Source organism: Epinephelus fuscoguttatus, linkage group LG19 (assembly GCF_011397635.1).
Source record: "Epinephelus fuscoguttatus linkage group LG19, E.fuscoguttatus.final_Chr_v1".
Lineage (NCBI taxonomy): Eukaryota > Metazoa > Chordata > Actinopteri > Perciformes > Serranidae > Epinephelus > Epinephelus fuscoguttatus.
The window spans coordinates 25,580,799-25,598,119 of record NC_064770.1 but is presented as its reverse complement, the minus strand read 5'-3'; the positions used below and the strand labels follow the sequence as shown (position 1 = coordinate 25,598,119).

The 17,321-nt window shown below is 41.2% G+C and overlaps 3 protein-coding genes across 3 annotated transcripts; all 3 read right to left on the bottom strand.

Annotated features, from left to right (window-relative positions):
- Window positions 1-426: 426 nt before the first annotated feature.
- On the bottom strand, window positions 427-2,512 carry LOC125880144 (zinc finger protein OZF-like). Its single transcript, XM_049562446.1, has 2 exons — window positions 2,189-2,512; window positions 427-1,907 (listed from the first exon to the last, which is right to left on the bottom strand). Exons 1-2 carry the CDS (start codon window positions 2,370-2,372, stop codon window positions 742-744), a joined length of 1,350 nt encoding a protein of 449 aa, XP_049418403.1. The 5' UTR covers window positions 2,373-2,512; the 3' UTR covers window positions 427-741.
- Window positions 2,513-3,620: 1,108 nt separating this feature from the next.
- On the bottom strand, window positions 3,621-7,247 carry LOC125880147 (zinc finger protein 73-like). The gene is made up of 2 exons (XM_049562450.1): window positions 6,991-7,247; window positions 3,621-5,024 (listed from the first exon to the last, which is right to left on the bottom strand). The coding sequence occupies exons 1-2, from the start codon at window positions 7,166-7,168 to the stop codon at window positions 3,910-3,912; spliced, it is 1,293 nt and encodes a 430-aa protein (XP_049418407.1). The 5' UTR covers window positions 7,169-7,247; the 3' UTR covers window positions 3,621-3,909.
- A 2,655-nt stretch (window positions 7,248-9,902) lies between these two features.
- On the bottom strand, window positions 9,903-16,662 carry LOC125880137 (zinc finger protein 672-like). Its single transcript, XM_049562436.1, has 3 exons — window positions 16,368-16,662; window positions 12,327-13,088; window positions 9,903-10,817 (listed from the first exon to the last, which is right to left on the bottom strand). Exons 1-3 carry the CDS (start codon window positions 16,537-16,539, stop codon window positions 10,033-10,035), a joined length of 1,719 nt encoding a protein of 572 aa, XP_049418393.1. The 5' UTR covers window positions 16,540-16,662; the 3' UTR covers window positions 9,903-10,032.
- Between the last annotated feature and the right edge of the window lie 659 nt (window positions 16,663-17,321).

The following is a 17,321-nucleotide window of genomic DNA, read 5'->3' as shown; positions in this document are numbered from 1 at the left end:
TACTAATTCAAAGACTTTTCCAGGCCTGGAGAATATGGTTGTGAAATTCCATGGCTTTTCCAGGTTTTCCATGACTGTGGGAACCATGTTTTAGTGGATGTGATCTGTGTAGGGCTTATTTATTAGGATATAAGTTATCCAACATTATTAGTTATGCATCAGCATTAGCCTAATTACTTTTGGTTATTCTCAGACAAGGACATTGAAACTTAGTGATAGTTTTGTGACTCCAACTTGCTCTCAATTAACACCAGATACAAACACATCAATCTTGATTGATATATTGATACAGACTGATGTATCACTTCACCCCTATTATACACAAAGAAAGATAATTATGAATTTCATATTCTACTTCTGTCAAGTTTAGATTTTAAAAATCTAAAAATTAGCATTTGGTGTAAAAAAAAAGCAACAACAAAAATAGGTTCTTCAGGATATTAAACTTTATTGTCCTCCATGTGGAAATTTGGTTTCACCATAAGAAGACATTACACAGAACAACATAAAAAATGATGGTCAAGGTGAAACTGGTTTTACCTGATGGGATCAGTTAACCATCTTGATAAGTGCAAACATATTTTAGCAGTCTAAATTATATCAACAGAAATCTAAAGGGATTTACGAGCATATTTTCTGTTAACAAGTATCGGACTTCTTCCAATTATCTTTTTAGATAAATCTAACTTACCAGTAAATATGATCTGAGCTCTGAGTTGGTCTGCCTAGTTAATGTGACTGTCACTCAGCAGCTTCTTTTTCATGAGTTTGCAGGTGCACCTTAAGATTTGGTGCAAACCTGTATCTCATACCGCAAACATGGCAGCCATATGGCCTCTCTCCTGTATGTGTGGTCCTGTGTCTGGTCATCTGTCCACTTTGGCGAAAACATTTACCGCAAATATCACACGGGTACGGTTTTTCTCCTGAGTGGTATCTCATGTGCGTTTTGAGATGACTGCTAGTGTTAAAAAGTTTGCCACACAGGCCACATTGATATGGTTTCTCCCCTGAATGACTTCTTTTGTGAATGGTAAGGTTCTGGCTCTGACTGAATGCTTTCCCGCAAATATCACAGTGATACGGTTTTTCCCCGGAGTGAGTCCTCACGTGCACAATCAGGTGCTCTCTTCGGTAAAATGTCTTGCCACATTCTTGGCACACAAACTCTTTTATTCCCGTGTGTATTCTTTCATGCAGCCGGAGACAACGGACATTGGCAAAAGTCTTCCCACAAGCGTCACAAAAATATGTTTTGTTGTGACAGCCTTTCACATGAGTTATCAGCTCCTGTGTCGACTGGCATGTTTTCCCACAAACAGTGCAATCAAAATTGTTCTCATGTGATTTAATGTGCTTCATCAAAGAGCCAATATACTGGAATCCCTTGCCACAAAAATGGCAAAAGCTGCGCTCCTTTTCACCTTTAGCAGAACTTTTGTCATGAGGCAACACTGCTGGGTCCTTCTCATTAACAATGACACTTTGTCCTTGCAAAATCCTTCCTTTCCTTTTCATTATTTTGGTCTGTTCTCCTGTGCTCTTCACCACCTCCTCATCACTGTCATTGTTCCCACTTTGTACTGCAGAGCAGTCTGAAGAAAGGGGCAGCATTTCATATGATACTTGTGTCTCCGGCTCATCTTGCTCGCTTTTCACAAAAACCATCTCCTGTGTTTGACTGTCATCCCCAAGTTCCTCCTGCTCTTCTTTTATCTGCAACATCTTAAAGTCTGTCTGAACCAAGCAGTAGTTCCAGTTATTATTGTCCAGATCTGTGCTGGTTTGAGAGGGTCCCGGGGCCTCAGGGCTCAGCCTGAAGATAGACTCTTCTGGGGTTGAGGGTCCTGGGTTCTCACACTCATCTCCATGGTCCACTGTGCTGCTGGTCAGTGAAGGCTCTGCAGCTGCAAAACAGAGACAGGAGCAAAAGTTACCCACCAGCCTGCAATGTTTCCATTTCTAGAGTCATTTTCTAACCATACACTCAATGTGAAAAACTACAATATCCTCCCTCTACTTTGAAGATGTACGAGCGATTGTGCGCATGCGCGGAAAAGCAGTCAGCAACATCATTTGCTATATAGCTACTTTTTCCTACCACTACACTACTAGCTAAATACAGGAATAAGTCTGGTAATGCGGGACTAAAACGCTACCAAACATCACATTAAACCGGAGCACAAACCTGGTTTCTTTCGCTGGAGGTCTAGCAGGCGTCGCAGACTTCCAGCCTCCTCTTTAGGTCGACAAACTTCGGCTTCGTACAAAGCTAACGTTATAGTTTTCTCCACCTCTCCGAGGATCTCCTCTGCCGCTGTGTACAGCCGTTGGTGAACAAACGACCTCAGCTGAAACATTTTGGTGTCCATGTCTCCGGTGAGGGGTACGAAACAAAGACATCGACGATAATAACTGGACAGCTGGAAGATAAACTCAGCTAGCGTAGCTTGGACCTACAGCTTGTGATGCGCTAGCTAGCAGCCAGAATACAACTTCCGGTTTGACTTCGTTCAAAATAAAAGCTTAAATTCCAAATAGAGATTTTAAAAAAATACGTTATGGACAGCAGCAGGTCACTGGAGAGTGTATATGACAAACAAAATAGAAAAAACACAAACGAAACTAAAAACTAGAACATATCTAATTCTACACACTGTATAAACTCACCGGCCACTTTATTAGGTACACCTGCTGAAGTTCAAACTGAGCATCAGGATGGGGAAGAAAGGTGATTTAAGTGACTTTGAACGTGGTATGGTTGTTGGTGCCAGAGTGGCTGGTCTGAGTGTTTCAGAAACTGCTGATCTACTGGGATTTTCACACACAGCCATCTCTAGGGTTTACAGAAGATGATCTGAAAAGTGAACGGCACTTCTCTGGGCAAAAATGCCTTGTTGGTGCCAGGTTCAAGATGGTTCAAGATGATAGAAAGACAACAGTAACTCAAATAACCACTTGTTGCAACCAAGGTCTGCAGAAGACCATCTCTGAACCAACAACACGTCCAACCTTGAAGCTGATGGGCTACAGCAGCAGAAGACCACACCAGGTGCCACTCCTGTCAGCTAACAACAGGAAACTGAGGCTACAGTTCACACAGGCTCAGCAAAACTGGACAATAGAAGATTGGAAAAACGTTGCCTGGTCTGATGCGTCTGGATTTCTGCTGCCACATTCAGATGGTAGGGTCAGAATTTGGTGTAAACAACATGAAAGCATGGATCCATCCTGCCTTGTATCAACGGTTCAGGCTGGTGGTGGTGGTGGTGTAATGGTGTGGGGGATATTTTCTTGGCACACTTTGGGCCCCTTAGTACCAACTGAGCATGGTTTAAACACCACAGCCTACCTGAGTATTGTTGCTGACCGTGTCCATCCCTTTATGACCACAGTGTACCCATCTTCTGATGGCTACTTCCAGCAGGGCAACGCACCATGTCACAAAGCTTAAATCATCTCAAAGCAGTTCTGAATAGTTTCTGAAACCACTGTAATAGTATATAACTCATGTACAGTTCTAAAAAGCAATTTTAAAGACTTAACACTGTTAATTTCAAACAGTTAAAGCTCCATGTGAGGGACCAAGCTAGAAAACATAAGGAGACACAGGTGGGTTTTAAAAAAAATCGGGGTTTATTTAACCAAAAATGACACAGAATTAAACCCAGTTAACATAGTTCTGGGTCCATGAATAAGTTCATGTGAACAGAACTTAACTCAGGAAGTGAGACAGTAACATAAACAGACTTAACAAAGACAAAACCTGACCTACAAACTGAAGACAGGTAGCAAAGACAACCACTAAAAACTTAACTACATATGAAACTAAACAGTTAACAATTAATACTTACATATTTGTTTCCGTCATTAACCGAAACAGAAAGCACAATAATTTGAAAACAGTTTTCACTTAGCAGCTGCCTTTAATTCGTTTTCAGGTGGACCTCCAGACCAGCCATATGGCTTCCCTTTTGTATGTGTGGTCCTATGTATAGACATCACTGACCTATGGCTAAACTGTTTACCGCAAATATCACAAGGATATGGTTTTTCTCCTGTGTGGAATCTCATGTGTACCTTGAGGTGATTGCGAGTAATAAATTGTTTGCCACAAAGGTCACAACCATACGGTTTCTCCCCTGAATGAATTCTTTTATGAATTGTTAGGCTCTGGCTCTGACTAAACGCTTTCCCACATGTATCACATTTATATGGTTTCTCCCCAGAGTGAGTCCTCACGTGCACAATCAGGTTCCCTTTTTGGGAAAATGTCTTGCCACATTCTTCACATGCAAACTCTTTTATGCCTTTGTGCGTTTTGTCGTGCACCCTGAGACAGTGGACATTGGCAAAAGTCTTGCCGCAAATGTCACAAAAACTTGTTTTGCTGTGTTGACTTTTCACGTGAGCTATCAGCTGCTTTGTCGAGTGGTATGTTTTCCCGCAGACAGTGCAATTGATTTTCCTCTCATGTGTGTTCATGTGCTTCATCAAAGAGCCGATGTACTGGAATTCCTTGCCACAAATATGGCAATAACTGCGTTGCTTTTCACTTTTGGCAGAGCTTTTGTCACGAGGCAGCGACGCTGGGTCCGTCTTGTTAATGCTGACACCCTGTCCTTGCAATATCCTTCCTTTCCTTTTCACTGTTTTGGTTTGTTCTCTTTTGCTCTTCATCAACTCCTCATCGCTGTCATTGTTCTCACTCTGAACTGCAGAGCAGTCTGAAGAAAGTGGCTGTAGTTCATATGAAACTGGGATCTCTGGCTGAACTTGCTCGCTTTTCACATTTTCAGGAGAAGGAAAAAACATCTTTTGAGTTTGACTGTAATTCCCAAGTTCCTCCGGCTCTCCTTTTATCTCCGACATCAGGTAGGTATTATTGTCCAGATCTGCGCTGGTGTAAGAGGGTCTCGAGACCTCAGCACTCAGACAGAAGTTAAGCTCTTCTTGTGCTGAGGGTGGGACATCACATTTGGCTCCATGTTCCACTGTGCTGCCGGTCAGTGAGGGCTCTGCAGCTGCAAAACAGAGAAGAGCAACAGCATGTAATGTTCTCATCTCAAGGAAGTCATTTTAGGAATAGAGGTTTACCACATCTGAAACAGTGTATTAAATAATCTTTGGTATGATCTAGTCCAGACTTGACAAGTCTAGGTATAGTAGGTTTTTTTAAAAAAAAATATCTGGACCTGGATCAGTGTGGTCTTGCTGTTGCGCTGCACTGATTAATTGATAAGTTGTCAACTATTATATCAACTGCCAAATAATGTGAGTAGTTTTTTAAGAAAAAAAAGGCAAATTTCTGATTCCAGCTTCTTAAATGTGAATATATTATGTAGGGTTCTCATGGTCATGGAAAACATTTTTTTCAGATCTCATGGAATCAATAAAAATCATTGAAAGTTTTGGAATTTTGTTTTGTGTGACAGAACTGTTACAGCAATCTCCCACGGATGAACCTGTGTGTACTGTAACACAACAGTACAATCATTGTCTGTACCTGACGACATCACATAGCTCTCTGTTGACGAGCGACACCTATTTGTTTGCCATTGCGTATGTTTCTTCATTTTCTTTGTCTCTTCCTTAATATATGCCTGCTAGCTGAAATAATGCTTAAATATAATTTGAGACTGATAACATCGGGCAAGGAAAAAAACTACCATGGATCCTTGAATAGTCATGGACAGGTTTTCATATTTTGGTAGTGCTGAGTAGCTCAACTGGTAGAACAGGAGCCCAATATGCATAGGCTGTGTTCTTGCCACAGTGACTGCAAGTTCAATTTCAATATAAGGCTCTCTGCTGCATGGCATTAGGGGTCGACAGATAATCAGTCTGGCCAATTATTATGAATTTTTAGGGTTACTGGTATCTGTGATTTTTTTTTTACCACTCTAGGCTCTTAAAAGCAAACTCAAGACCTACTTTTTTAGCCTGCCTTTTAATTGAGCTTTATTTTATTTTATTTTATTTACTTTTTCATTTCCTTTTTTAAATATTGTATTTATTATTATTGTGTATTTATTTTTATTAATCCTTTTTTTCTAGCTGGCATATTCTTCAACTTCGTTACTTATTTATTTATTTTTAACTGATTTATTTTCCTATTTATTGAAAGATCTAAAATGTAGTTCTTTATTCTGAGTTTTTATCCTGCCTCTGGTGTTTCTTTGTCAGTGTTTATTTATTTTTTTTAATTCTGTGTCAACTATGATTTTTACAGCAGACATATATCGGTTGTAAATATCGGCTATCGGTATCTCTATTTCATAATAATCGGTATCGGCATCAGCTCTGGGAAAAATATATCGGTTGATCCCTACATGACATGCCTTCCCACTTCCCCTTTCACTCTTTACACTGTCCTAACAAATAAAGGCTAAAAAGCCCAAAAAGGAATCTTTAAAAAAATTGATATTTTGTCAGTAAAAACATGCATCAATTGTTTCTTTACTCCTCTGTGACAGTAAACTGAATACCATTGTGTTGTGGACAAAACAAGACACCTGAGGACATCATCCTCGGCTTTGGGAAAAAACTGAAATTTTTCACCATTATGTGACATTTCATGAACCAAACAACCAATTGATCAATGAGAAAACAATCAACCCATCAATCATCAATAAACGCAATCCTATCTAGTTTTGAAAACCACACTGAAACACCCCTTTTTCCATTGTCTGAAATAGAACAAAGGTTTGACAGCCTGTAGCATTAAGGCTTTACCTAAATCTCAAACATGCTTTCACAACAGTGAGAGATGCAAAGGATGGAGGACCATTCGTCAACACCGTTTCCTGACAGGAGACAAAGGTGGGAGGAGCGGATTGATTCCCAGGTCTGTACCCAGGCAGCAAACTTCACCATCAGCTATGGACCAAATTCCTACCATTACTATTACACAACTAGATAAACATACAGATTGATATGGTACCGTGAGATCAAAACGCATCTAGACAACATTTAACCTGAGGCCCACACCTGCTTTCTTTCGCTGGATGTCACGCTGGTGTCTTCCAGCCTCCTCTTCAGACCCACTAACTTCAGGTTGGCACAAAGCCGACGTTATAGTTTTCTCCACCTCTCCGAGGATCTCTTCTGCCGCTGAGTACAGCCGCTGGTGAATAAACAACCTCAGCTTTATCATTTTGGTGTCCATGTCTCCGGTGACGGAACAAAAGTATCAACAATAGTAGCTTGATAGCAGCGAGATTAATTGACGCTCAAAGCCATCAGACCACTTCCGCTAGCAGCTGCATTGACTTCCGGTTTCAATCTTTCAGAGTAAAAGCCAACCGCATCAATCACAACCCCAAGACACTTAAGGATGTATATAGGAAATAAAATAGCAAAGACACCATCGAAATTCACCCTAAATAATCAGAAACTTAAGTCAACAAAAAGTAGGACTATAGTATAGTTATAAAAACTGTATATTAACAATAATATAGTAATTTGCTTACAATTGGTAGCATAAGTTTAACATTTTTGTAATTATAACTCTGTATCTGAATGTGCAAGAGAACACTAATTACTATTGGATGAGCAGGGCTCTATTTCTGAAAGCTTGAGTAGTGACAACTCTGAGTATATTAAGCCTGAGATGAGGGAAACGCTGAGTTTTCAGTTTCACAAAGCCAGTTCAGCGTAACCCTGAGTCAGTTACTATGGCAACATACTCCAGGTTTGCTTCATCAAAGCCTGAGGCTGATCCCCTGCTGAGTGTATAGCAGGAAGGAGAGACACGGCGTGTGCTTTTGTGAATAAAGTTGTGGATATTGAGGCACAAATTATTCAGAGGCTGTTGTGTGAAGAGATGGTGATCAGAGCCTGTTTGGATGTCTTATTGTTCACAGAAGAGTGTCTATATGAAGGATACCGTTTCATTTATCTTAACAATCTTCTCCTCCCAGATATATCAAATAATACACATCATGGATTTGCATTATCATTCAAGAAAATGTTATGCATTGCCCTTCCGATTCTTTGGCAGCAGCAGTTTTCTTTATAACATCAGAGACACTGAACACATCAACGAGGCAACGATTTGTCGGGCTGTAAGAAAAGTGACTCTGGCTCTGAAAAGACTTTTGCCTGTTTTTGTGGTTTTCCCTGTGCATAAATCAGAACAGATTATCAAAGAGGAATTCCACAGAATTGCAGGTTTGTCAGTGTTAATAAGAAATTAGTCCCAAGAAATTAATCTACATGGACACATGATGCAATGATTTATGAATACTTTTCATATATTTAAAGATTAAAAAACTTAGTTATGGGACTCACATCCCCATTGTAGCTCCATCTGAGAATAAAGACGCCAGCAATTCAGCAATTCAATTAACCTCAGCCTAATATTGCAAGAATGAATCAAGGATAAGCAAAATTTCTTACCAGTCTGTGCAATATTTTTGTGTTTGATTTTGAGTTGCTGCCCAGTGTGTTTGGGCTCAATCAGATTACAGGTGAATAAGAAGATGTTGCAAATTATATTCAAATACATGAACACTGTTAATACACATTAATGCATCCCATTACATAATGTCACTACACATCACCTATTAACAAGCTCTGCAGTCTTTTCCCATCCCACCTCAAGCTGTTTGGCTGCAGCTGCCACATTCGATTTTTTTTTTTTTTTAAGATATGTTCTAAGTCCACATACACAGTCATTAAAAGCTCCAATTCAGTTAGGATAAAATATATGGCTCTGCTTTTAACTCTGCTTCCTGCCATTGAAAATCAAGTCATCTGCATTCCACTGGTGATGCTTTTGGCGCTCACCATGACGGCGCTTCCCTCAGGCTGAACATACTCAGGGCTGATTGAGCCGTTTCTGATCCGCTGCTGTGGAACCCAGCTCAAGCTCAGTCAACACAGAGATCACAATTAGGCACAGAGTTTGCTATACCTGCTTTCTGAAATAGGGCCCAGAAGACATCGTATCTTAACTGAAACAAACAAACAAAAAACAAGACTCAACCTCCGTAGCTGAAAATGAAGCCAACACCAAGAGCCAAAAACTGCAGTTCTGTGAATGGCCACTTGAGACTGGCTCAAGAAGTGAGTAAATCCCTAGAGACATTCATGTTGCCCACCCAACTTTAAGGCAGAAATAAACGTCAGCCTGGTACAAAAAATGGTTTTAATATGTATGTTCATTCATTTACTTTTTCTCAAAGCTTAAAGATCCCCCCCCCCCACGCCTCTCGTCCAAATATGATCACTACTGGCTCCATAAAACCAAGATGGTGACAGCTGAAATGCTGAACTTGTGGCTTCAGAACAGGAGTCCACAATCCAATGAATGATGTCATGGTAGCCATATCCATTTTTTTAGACAGTTTATGGTCAAAACATTTCCACTGGCTTGCACTTTATCCATTCTTTAGTCTGTCTTTAAATTAATAGGCTACTTTAAATGAATACTGTAAAGTTAAATGTCTTTGCATTTCGTCAACCAAAATACGCCTCATACTTCTATATCCAATGTGTGTGTGGTCACAGATAGCATGTACGATTTGAAAGGCAGTTCAACAAGACGACTGAATTTCAAACAGCTAAAAGCCCATGTTAGGGACGGAGCTGGCAGTCATGAGGAGTCACTGATGGGTTTTTAAAAAAGGATTTATTTAACCAAAAATAGAACACAAAGTACAAAATTAGCAACAAGGTTTTGGGCCAATAGAAGAGGACAACTGATAGGAACTCAGGCCACTGACGGCCTTTGTGTTTAACTTTGAGGTGTATCTTTCACAGTGGTCCTTGGTCTAGTCATCTGTGGCCTTTGGCTAAAACATTTACCACCAGTATCACATGGCTACGTTTCTTCTTCTTAATGGTGTTTCTTGTGTGTTGCGAGTTGGCCTCTACTATAAAACCTTTTGCCACACAGGTCACAAGGATACGGTCTCTCACCTGAATGACTTCTTTTATGAATCTTAAGGTTCTGGCTCTGGCTGAATGCTATTCCACATATATCACATTCATATGGTTTCTCCCCAGTATGGGTCCTCTCATGCACAGTCAGGTGCCCTCTGCAGTGAAATGCCTTGCCACGTTCTTGACACTTGTTTGCTTGTTTGAGTGCATTCTTTCATGCAACCCGCAAGAACGGCGACTGTGAAAACACTTGCCACAAACGTGACAGACGTGTATGTTTTTGTGTTCACTTTTCACATGATTAATGAGTTCCAGTGCAGACCGGCACGTTTTCCCACAAGCAGTGCAATCATTTTCCTGCTGGTGTGTTCTTATGTGCTTCATCAAAGGGCCGATGTACTGGAATCCCTTCCCACAAAAATGGCAAGACCTAACACTTTTAGCAGAACTTTTGTTATGCCGTGACGCTGCTTGGTCCATCTCATTCTTGCTGACACTTTGCCCTTTCTGTTTTATGGTCTGATCTCCTTTGCTGTTAAGCAACTGCACATCACTGTCATTGTTCTTGCTCTCAGCTGCAGAGCAGTCTGAACTAAGTGGCTGCAATTCACATGCTCCTGTCTCTGGCTGATCTTGCTCACATTCCACAGTGTTAGGAGGAGGAAAAACCATCTCCTGAGTTTGACCGTCATCCCAAAGTTCCTCCTGCCCTCCTTTTATGTCAGTCATCTTAAAGTCCGTCTGAACCCAAAAGTAGTTCAGGTTACTACTGTCCAGATCTGCGCCTGTTTGAGAGGATTCCAGGACCTCAGCACTCAGACTGATGTCAGGCTCCTCTGTTGGTGAGGGTCCTGGGTTCTCCTGCAGCTGTGGGACATCACATTCATCTCCATGTGCCACTGTGCTGCTGGTCAGTGACAGCTCTTCAGCTGCAAAGAGACAGAAGCCAAAGTTACCCACCGGCCTTCAGTGCTTCCATTTCAAGAGTCATTTTTCTAAACTATACACTCAATATGAAAAACTACAATTTGCATGGACTGTTTGATGAAAAGTGTTGCCCACACTACCCTGAACATGTGCAATACTCAAATATTTCATCTGCTGCTGCTGCAGAGTTTGTTCAGTACCTGGGCTCTATACGAAATCACATACTAACATACTGCGTTAGCCTGGTTCCAGACCATAGACCCCGCCCACTCAACTGAGTAGGCTTGCATCTCTGGTCTGCAATGAATTTGCGATTTATCTCGTCCAAACAATGGACGCACCAATGAACACCGGGGGTGGGGGCGGGTCTAGCGATTAGCCAATCAGCGCCACGCTGATGTCAAGCTGTACGCCGGTGGGTAACTGGTGAGGATAGCAACAATGGCGACCGCTACAGATCCTACAGACCGCATTCACGATGCTATCGAGGTATTTCGCCACTACTCACGTTAATGGAGGACCAAATTAAGGAAGCTGCTAAACTGGATTAACGGCGATGCAGCTGGGCGTGCACGACGACAGAGACATTTTAAACGGGCAATGCTCGCTTGTTTTCGGCACCCCCGAGGCATGGATACTAATGACGTCAGATTCTGGGTGAGTCGTTGATCTCTACTGATTGGTTAGGGAAAAATCAAATTCCCTCCCCCTTGTAAATCGCCTTCAATGGAGGCAATGTCAGACAGAAGGTTCTGGGAGCTTCAGTCTGACGCTCAGGCTAATACTGCGCACTTCACGCTCAATAATTACCGCATAATACTTACTTTATTACTGACAGTATAGATCCTGACGGTAGAGCTACTGTTGAATAAAAAGTGTTTTTATTTCATTTTGGGGGAGACTTTAAGCTCTGACTGCATATGCAGAAATTCTTGCTAGTCAAGTATACGTCCAGGCATTTCTCATATACACAAAAACGCACTATATACATCCTTTTACATCAAACTTTCTTTTTGCTATCACTGTGTACTGCAGCTGCCCTTACAAAGTACGTACTGCTGCATGGAGTATGCATTCATTTGGAACATGCTACTTTGTCCTAACACTGTGCTTTCAACTTTGACCCTCTTGCTTAATGTTACTGCTTCATGTCACCTTGGAGATGCAAAGCAAAATTCGACTTTATGATTATTTTGTTTACTTTAACAATTTCTATTCCTATTGTCACTATTTATTTGAGTGGTCACTAGTCACATGAATGCGGCGTCATCCATCATTTCAGCTTCTATCAGCTGTCAATGAGTGGTCATCTGTTTGCAAAAATTGTTGACACTGACAAAGGAGGATGAGGAACTGAAGGAAAGAACCAGTTGGCTCGAGAAAAGCAAAATTTGCAAATCAGTGCATTCAGAGAGTGGAAATGAGAAAACATAGAAGACCACAACTGACTGAATTGTACCCCATCTGTTATCCAAAATGCAAAAAGATGTCGATACTGTTCACAAACTTGCCTTTGTGCGTCTTTTCATGGATCCGGAGAAACGCAAATTTGGCACAAATCTTGCCACAAAACCTACAAACACATGTTTGGTTGTGCCAGCTTTTCAAATGAGCTACCAGCTGCTTTGCAGACTGGCATTTCATCCTACAAATGGTGCAGTCAAATTTGGCTTCATGGCTTTTTATGTGCTTCATCAAAAAGCCAATATAATAAAAACTCTTGCCACAGAGATGGCAAAAAGTCTGTTGCTTTTCACTTTCAGCAGAATGTGTGTTACGAGGCAGTGCTGCTTTTTTCCTCTTTGTGACTCTGCCACTTTGTCCTTGATACTTCTTTCTTTTCCTTTTCATTGTTCTGGTCTGTTGTCCTTTGCTCTTCAGCAAATCCTCATCAGGGTCATTGTTCTCACTCTGAGCTGGAGAGATGTCTGAGGAGAATGGCTGCAGCTCATTTGATACTTGTATCTCTGGCTGAACTTGCTCGCTTTTCACAATTTCAGAGGAAAGAAAAACCATCTCCTGTGTTTGACTGTCAACTTCAAGTTGCTCCTGCTCTTCTTTTATCTCACACATCCTAAAGTCTGTCTGAAACAAACAGTAGCTCAAGTTAGTATTGTCCACATCTGCGCCGGTTTTAGGGGATCCTGTGACATCAGCACGAAGACTCAAATTAGACTCTTCTGGTGCTGAGGGTCCTTGGTTCTCCTGTAGCTGTGGGGCATCACATTCATCTCCATGTTCCACTGCGCTGCTGGTCAGTGACAGCTCTGCAGCTGCAAAAGAAAGACAGGATCGAGAGTTACACAACAGCCTGAAAAGTTTCCTTTCCAAGTTCAAAAAGAAAAACACATATTAAATATAGTCGCGAGCGGCAATCTGTGGGTTCTAACCTGTTCCGCCCCAAACCAGCCACCGTGACCCTCACCACCCACCGTGACCCTCATCTGCCGTAGTGCAAGACGTTCCCCACTCTGTCCCTGAAAGCTCCAAGCAATACATACTCTTTCCAAGTCACACATTTCTTGAAATCGGGTTTTCAGTTAGCCTACATGCTAATAACATTTGTGGTATACTTTCACATAGAGACTCCATTTGAACATCAAAACATAAATTGAAATTTTACCTATTGATGCGTATTTCAAAGTTTCAATAGGTATTTTAATGTTTAAGCAATCACAGTTCCATGATCATGATAATTTTGGGAGAAATCTGGAGATAATAATGGATGTGTATGGGAGAGGCTGTAAAATATTCTGTAAGGCTAAAGACACAGATGTGAGTGTACTATTATGATTTTACCTAAATGAAGGTAAGTGAAAGTTCAGACAGGAAGACCATCTCTTTACGTAAGTATACCTCAAAGCCACTTCTCTGTTTTCCCACTATCCTCTTGCTCCACCCTTCTTCAAATATTTCAACACATATGTTGAAATATGTGTGTGTGTAATATTTGATCAAGATTTGTCTTTTAATTCTCATTTAAAACAAACCTCACGGACTGCATTTTTTCATCTGCGTAATATTGCGAAAATTAGGCCTATCCTGACCCGAGAAGATGCAGAAAAATTGGTCCACGCTTTTGTTACCTCTAGGCTGGATTACTGTAACTCTCTGTTATCAGGTAGCTCTAGTAAGTCCTTAAAAACTCTCCAGCTAATTCAGAATGCAGCAGCACGTGTACTAACAGGAACTAAGAAACGAGATCATATTTCTCCTGTTTTAGCTTCTCTGCACTGGCTCCCTGTAAAATCCAGAATTGAATTTAAAATCCTACTGTTAACTTATAAAGCTCTAAATGGTCAAGCTCCATCATATCTTAGAGAGCTCATAGTGCCATATTATCCCACCAGAACACTGCGCTCTGAGAACACAGGGTTACTCGTGGTCCCTAAAGTCTCCAAAAGTAGCTCAGGAGCCAGAGCCTTTAGCTATCAGGCTCCTCTCCTGTGGAATCATCTTCCTGTTACGGTCCGGGAGGCAGACACCGTCTTCACATTTAAGACTAGACTTAAGACTTTCCTCTTTGATAAAGCTTATAGTTAGGGCTGGCTCAGGCTTGCCCTGTACCAGCCCCTAGTTAGACTGATTTAGGCCTAGTCTGCCGGAGGACCCCCCCCTATAATACACCGGGCACTCACTCACTCACTCACTCTCTCACTCTCTCTCTCTCTCTTTCTCATTGTGTCATGTGGATTACTGTTAATTTGTTATGCTGATCTGTTCTGTACGACATCTATTGCACGTCTGTCCGTCCTGGAAGAGGGATCCCTCCTCAGTTGCTCTTCCTGAGGTATCTACCGTTTTTTTTTTTCCCCCGTTAAAAGGTTTTTTTGGGGGAGTTTTTCCTTATCCGCTGCGAGGGTCATAAGGACAGAGGGATGTCGTATGCTGTAAAGCCCTGTGAGGCAAATTGTGATTTGTGATATTGGGCTGTATAAATAAAATCGATTGATTGATTGACATATTTTCACAGTCTGCCAGCCTCTCCCTGTTCTCTACCAATCCGTCATTAGCTGTCAAATTTCTCTCTCTGCTGTCATCCAGCTGTCATTTCAGCAAAACTCCCAGCCCACCTCCACACCTGCACCACCTCCATCAAGATACAGACTGTCTTAATCTGGATCTTCAACCGAGAAGTTCCCTCATCCGGTGACCTCAAGATTCCCTACCTTCCCCAGTGTCTATATTGGTATGGGGATACTAGTTGGCAGCGAGCATCAGGCACACTCAAAATTTCATGTGAAATTTTCTAGTTCATTCATTCACTCATTCATTCATTCTTGAAAATGAAAATTTCATTCATGAAAATTTCAAAAGCTCTGCAGAGATCAGATGAAGGCCACAGGATTTGTTTAAAGCCAATTTCCCAATTGCGTAACTTATATCATCAGGCCTTATGACCACATTATCATGAGATACATCGCCAACAGTAAAAACATCACTTTTAACACAGTTAAAAAGCTCCATGTAATGTCTTCTCCATAATTCCATAATATTTACACTGCCACTTACCCCCTCCATACTGGAGGACAAAGGTATTTTACTATGATTCATAATCTGTCACGCTGGCTGGTTTGGGGCGGAACAGGTTAGAACCCGCAGATTGCCGCTCGCGGCTATATTTATTATTATTATTATTATTATTATTATTTGTTTGATAGATAGATAGATAGATAGATAGATAGGTGGATGGATGGATGGATGGATGGATGGAGCCTCCTCCTGTTGGCCTCAGTGCAGGTTCCATATGATACAGTATGCCAGCAGGCTCTCAATACAAGAGTGGTACAAGGTCTTTAACAGTGTCTAGATTGTTCTTCCTGAGCACCCTGGAAAGCCAATGTGGTGGTAGTCCTCCTCACTGTTGGGCCCATGATCGCTGGAGATTACAGTTACCGTAAACACACTCTAACATTCAGTAAAGAGTTAACATGTCAGACCCTGTAATTCTACATTTAAGTAATTTTAAGACTGTCAAACAGTTGAATGGAAGTAGAACAGCAGGTTAATGTAGGTCTATACCTGTAACTGTGGTAGCTATGTGATTAACAATTTGAAGAATCTAAACACACAGCAGATTTTAAAAAAGGAGTACTCAGGGAACACAAGATCAGATGGTCATTTTTAATTATAAACACAACACAGAACTCTAACATGGGCAAAAACAATAACAACAATACCCATCTGATCTTGGCAGATGGCAGATTTTGACTCGGCAGATGAGGGTCACGGTGGCTGGTTTGGGGCGGAACAGGTTAGAACCCGCAGATTGCCGCTCGCGGCTATATTTTCTGATTTTTTTTACTACTCAGACACATAGGGGTTTAAATATTATCAGTTTAACCTGCCTTTTTATTGCAAATTTGATGTTCAACATAGAGGAGGGAAAAAGCTCTTTCTGACAGAGCCTTTGTTGTGGATAACTGAGGCGCAACATCCCTTAGCTTTGTAGTTATATGTTCCGCCACCACACTCTAGCTAAATACAGAGATTTGTCAGGCAATATGAAATCAAAACACCACTACACAGCACATTTAAACAAAGTCCCAAACCTGTTTTCTCTCGCTGGTGTCGCAGACTTCCAGCCTCCTCTTGGGACCGACTAACTTGAGGTTCCTTCAAAGCTGACGTTATAGCTTTCTCCACCTCTCCGAGGATCTCCTCTGCCGCTGAGTACAGCCGCTGATGAATGAACAACCTTAGCTCAAACATTGTGGCGTTCATGTCTCCGAGGAGAGCTACGGCACAAAAATATTAACGATTAGCGGGTGGATAGTGGGAAGCTACATTCACCTAGCCTAGCTCGACGGCGAAGCTGTAGCTTTTAATACGTTAGCCGGTGTTGCTTCCCGGCGCCGACACAAAGTGACTTCCTGTTTGAGTCGCTCAAAATAAAAGCGTCAATTTTAAATGGATATGGAGGATGTACTGTACGGCAACCGATAAGACATAAAATAGCACAAATAAAGTTACACTAAACCCATAGACTGTAAAAATAAACCAAATAATTAGAAACTGGACTCAAACTAAAAGCTTTTTTAGTTGAAGCTTTGGATCTGGACATGCAGGGGAACACTATTATTAGATGAACAAAAGATACTGCGAATAAGCATATCTAAGCATAAAACACCTTCACTAGCCTGTGCTATATGCAAGAGATGCACGATATTGGATTTTTTGCCAATATCCAATATGCCGATATATAACAACTTTTTTGGTAGGTACCGATATTAATATATCCACTTTTCCCCCACCTAATTTTAGTGATCATTAAGTCTCTTCTGTAGTGGAATTAACTTCATATTATGCATGCATACTCTTATCATGATGGCCCACCAGCAGATGAAGACATGAAATACTATGCCTTTCAAAGTATGTAATGTTCATTCATTGTGCAAAATAACAAAAAGCATGTTGGCCCATTCATATAGTCCATTTTAAAGCCGATATTTGCTGATATCAGTGATGTGCCAATATTATCAGCATGTTGGCTAACGTGAATTCTG

What these genes read in the sequence shown, in the direction of transcription:
- LOC125880144 (XM_049562446.1), bottom strand. Translation starts at nt 2,372, where the DNA reads ATGGACACCAAAATGTTTCAGCTGAGGTCGTTTGTTCACCAACGGCTG. An exon ending in CCTCCAGCGAAAGAAACCAG is followed by an intron (nt 1,908 to 2,188) that starts GTTTGTGCTCCG and finishes TCTGTTTTGCAG; the next exon opens with CTGCAGAGCCTTCACTGACC.
- LOC125880147 (XM_049562450.1), bottom strand. Translation starts at nt 7,168, where the DNA reads ATGGACACCAAAATGATAAAGCTGAGGTTGTTTATTCACCAGCGGCTG. An exon ending in CATCCAGCGAAAGAAAGCAG is followed by an intron (nt 5,025 to 6,990) that starts GTGTGGGCCTCA and finishes TCTGTTTTGCAG; the next exon opens with CTGCAGAGCCCTCACTGACC.
- LOC125880137 (XM_049562436.1), bottom strand. Translation starts at nt 16,539, where the DNA reads ATGAACGCCACAATGTTTGAGCTAAGGTTGTTCATTCATCAGCGGCTG. An exon ending in ACACCAGCGAGAGAAAACAG is followed by an intron (nt 13,089 to 16,367) that starts GTTTGGGACTTT and finishes TTTCTTTTGCAG; the next exon opens with CTGCAGAGCTGTCACTGACC. An exon ending in CCATGAAAAGACGCACAAAG is followed by an intron (nt 10,818 to 12,326) that starts GCAAGTTTGTGA and finishes GTCTCTTTGCAG; the next exon opens with CTGAAGAGCTGTCACTGACC.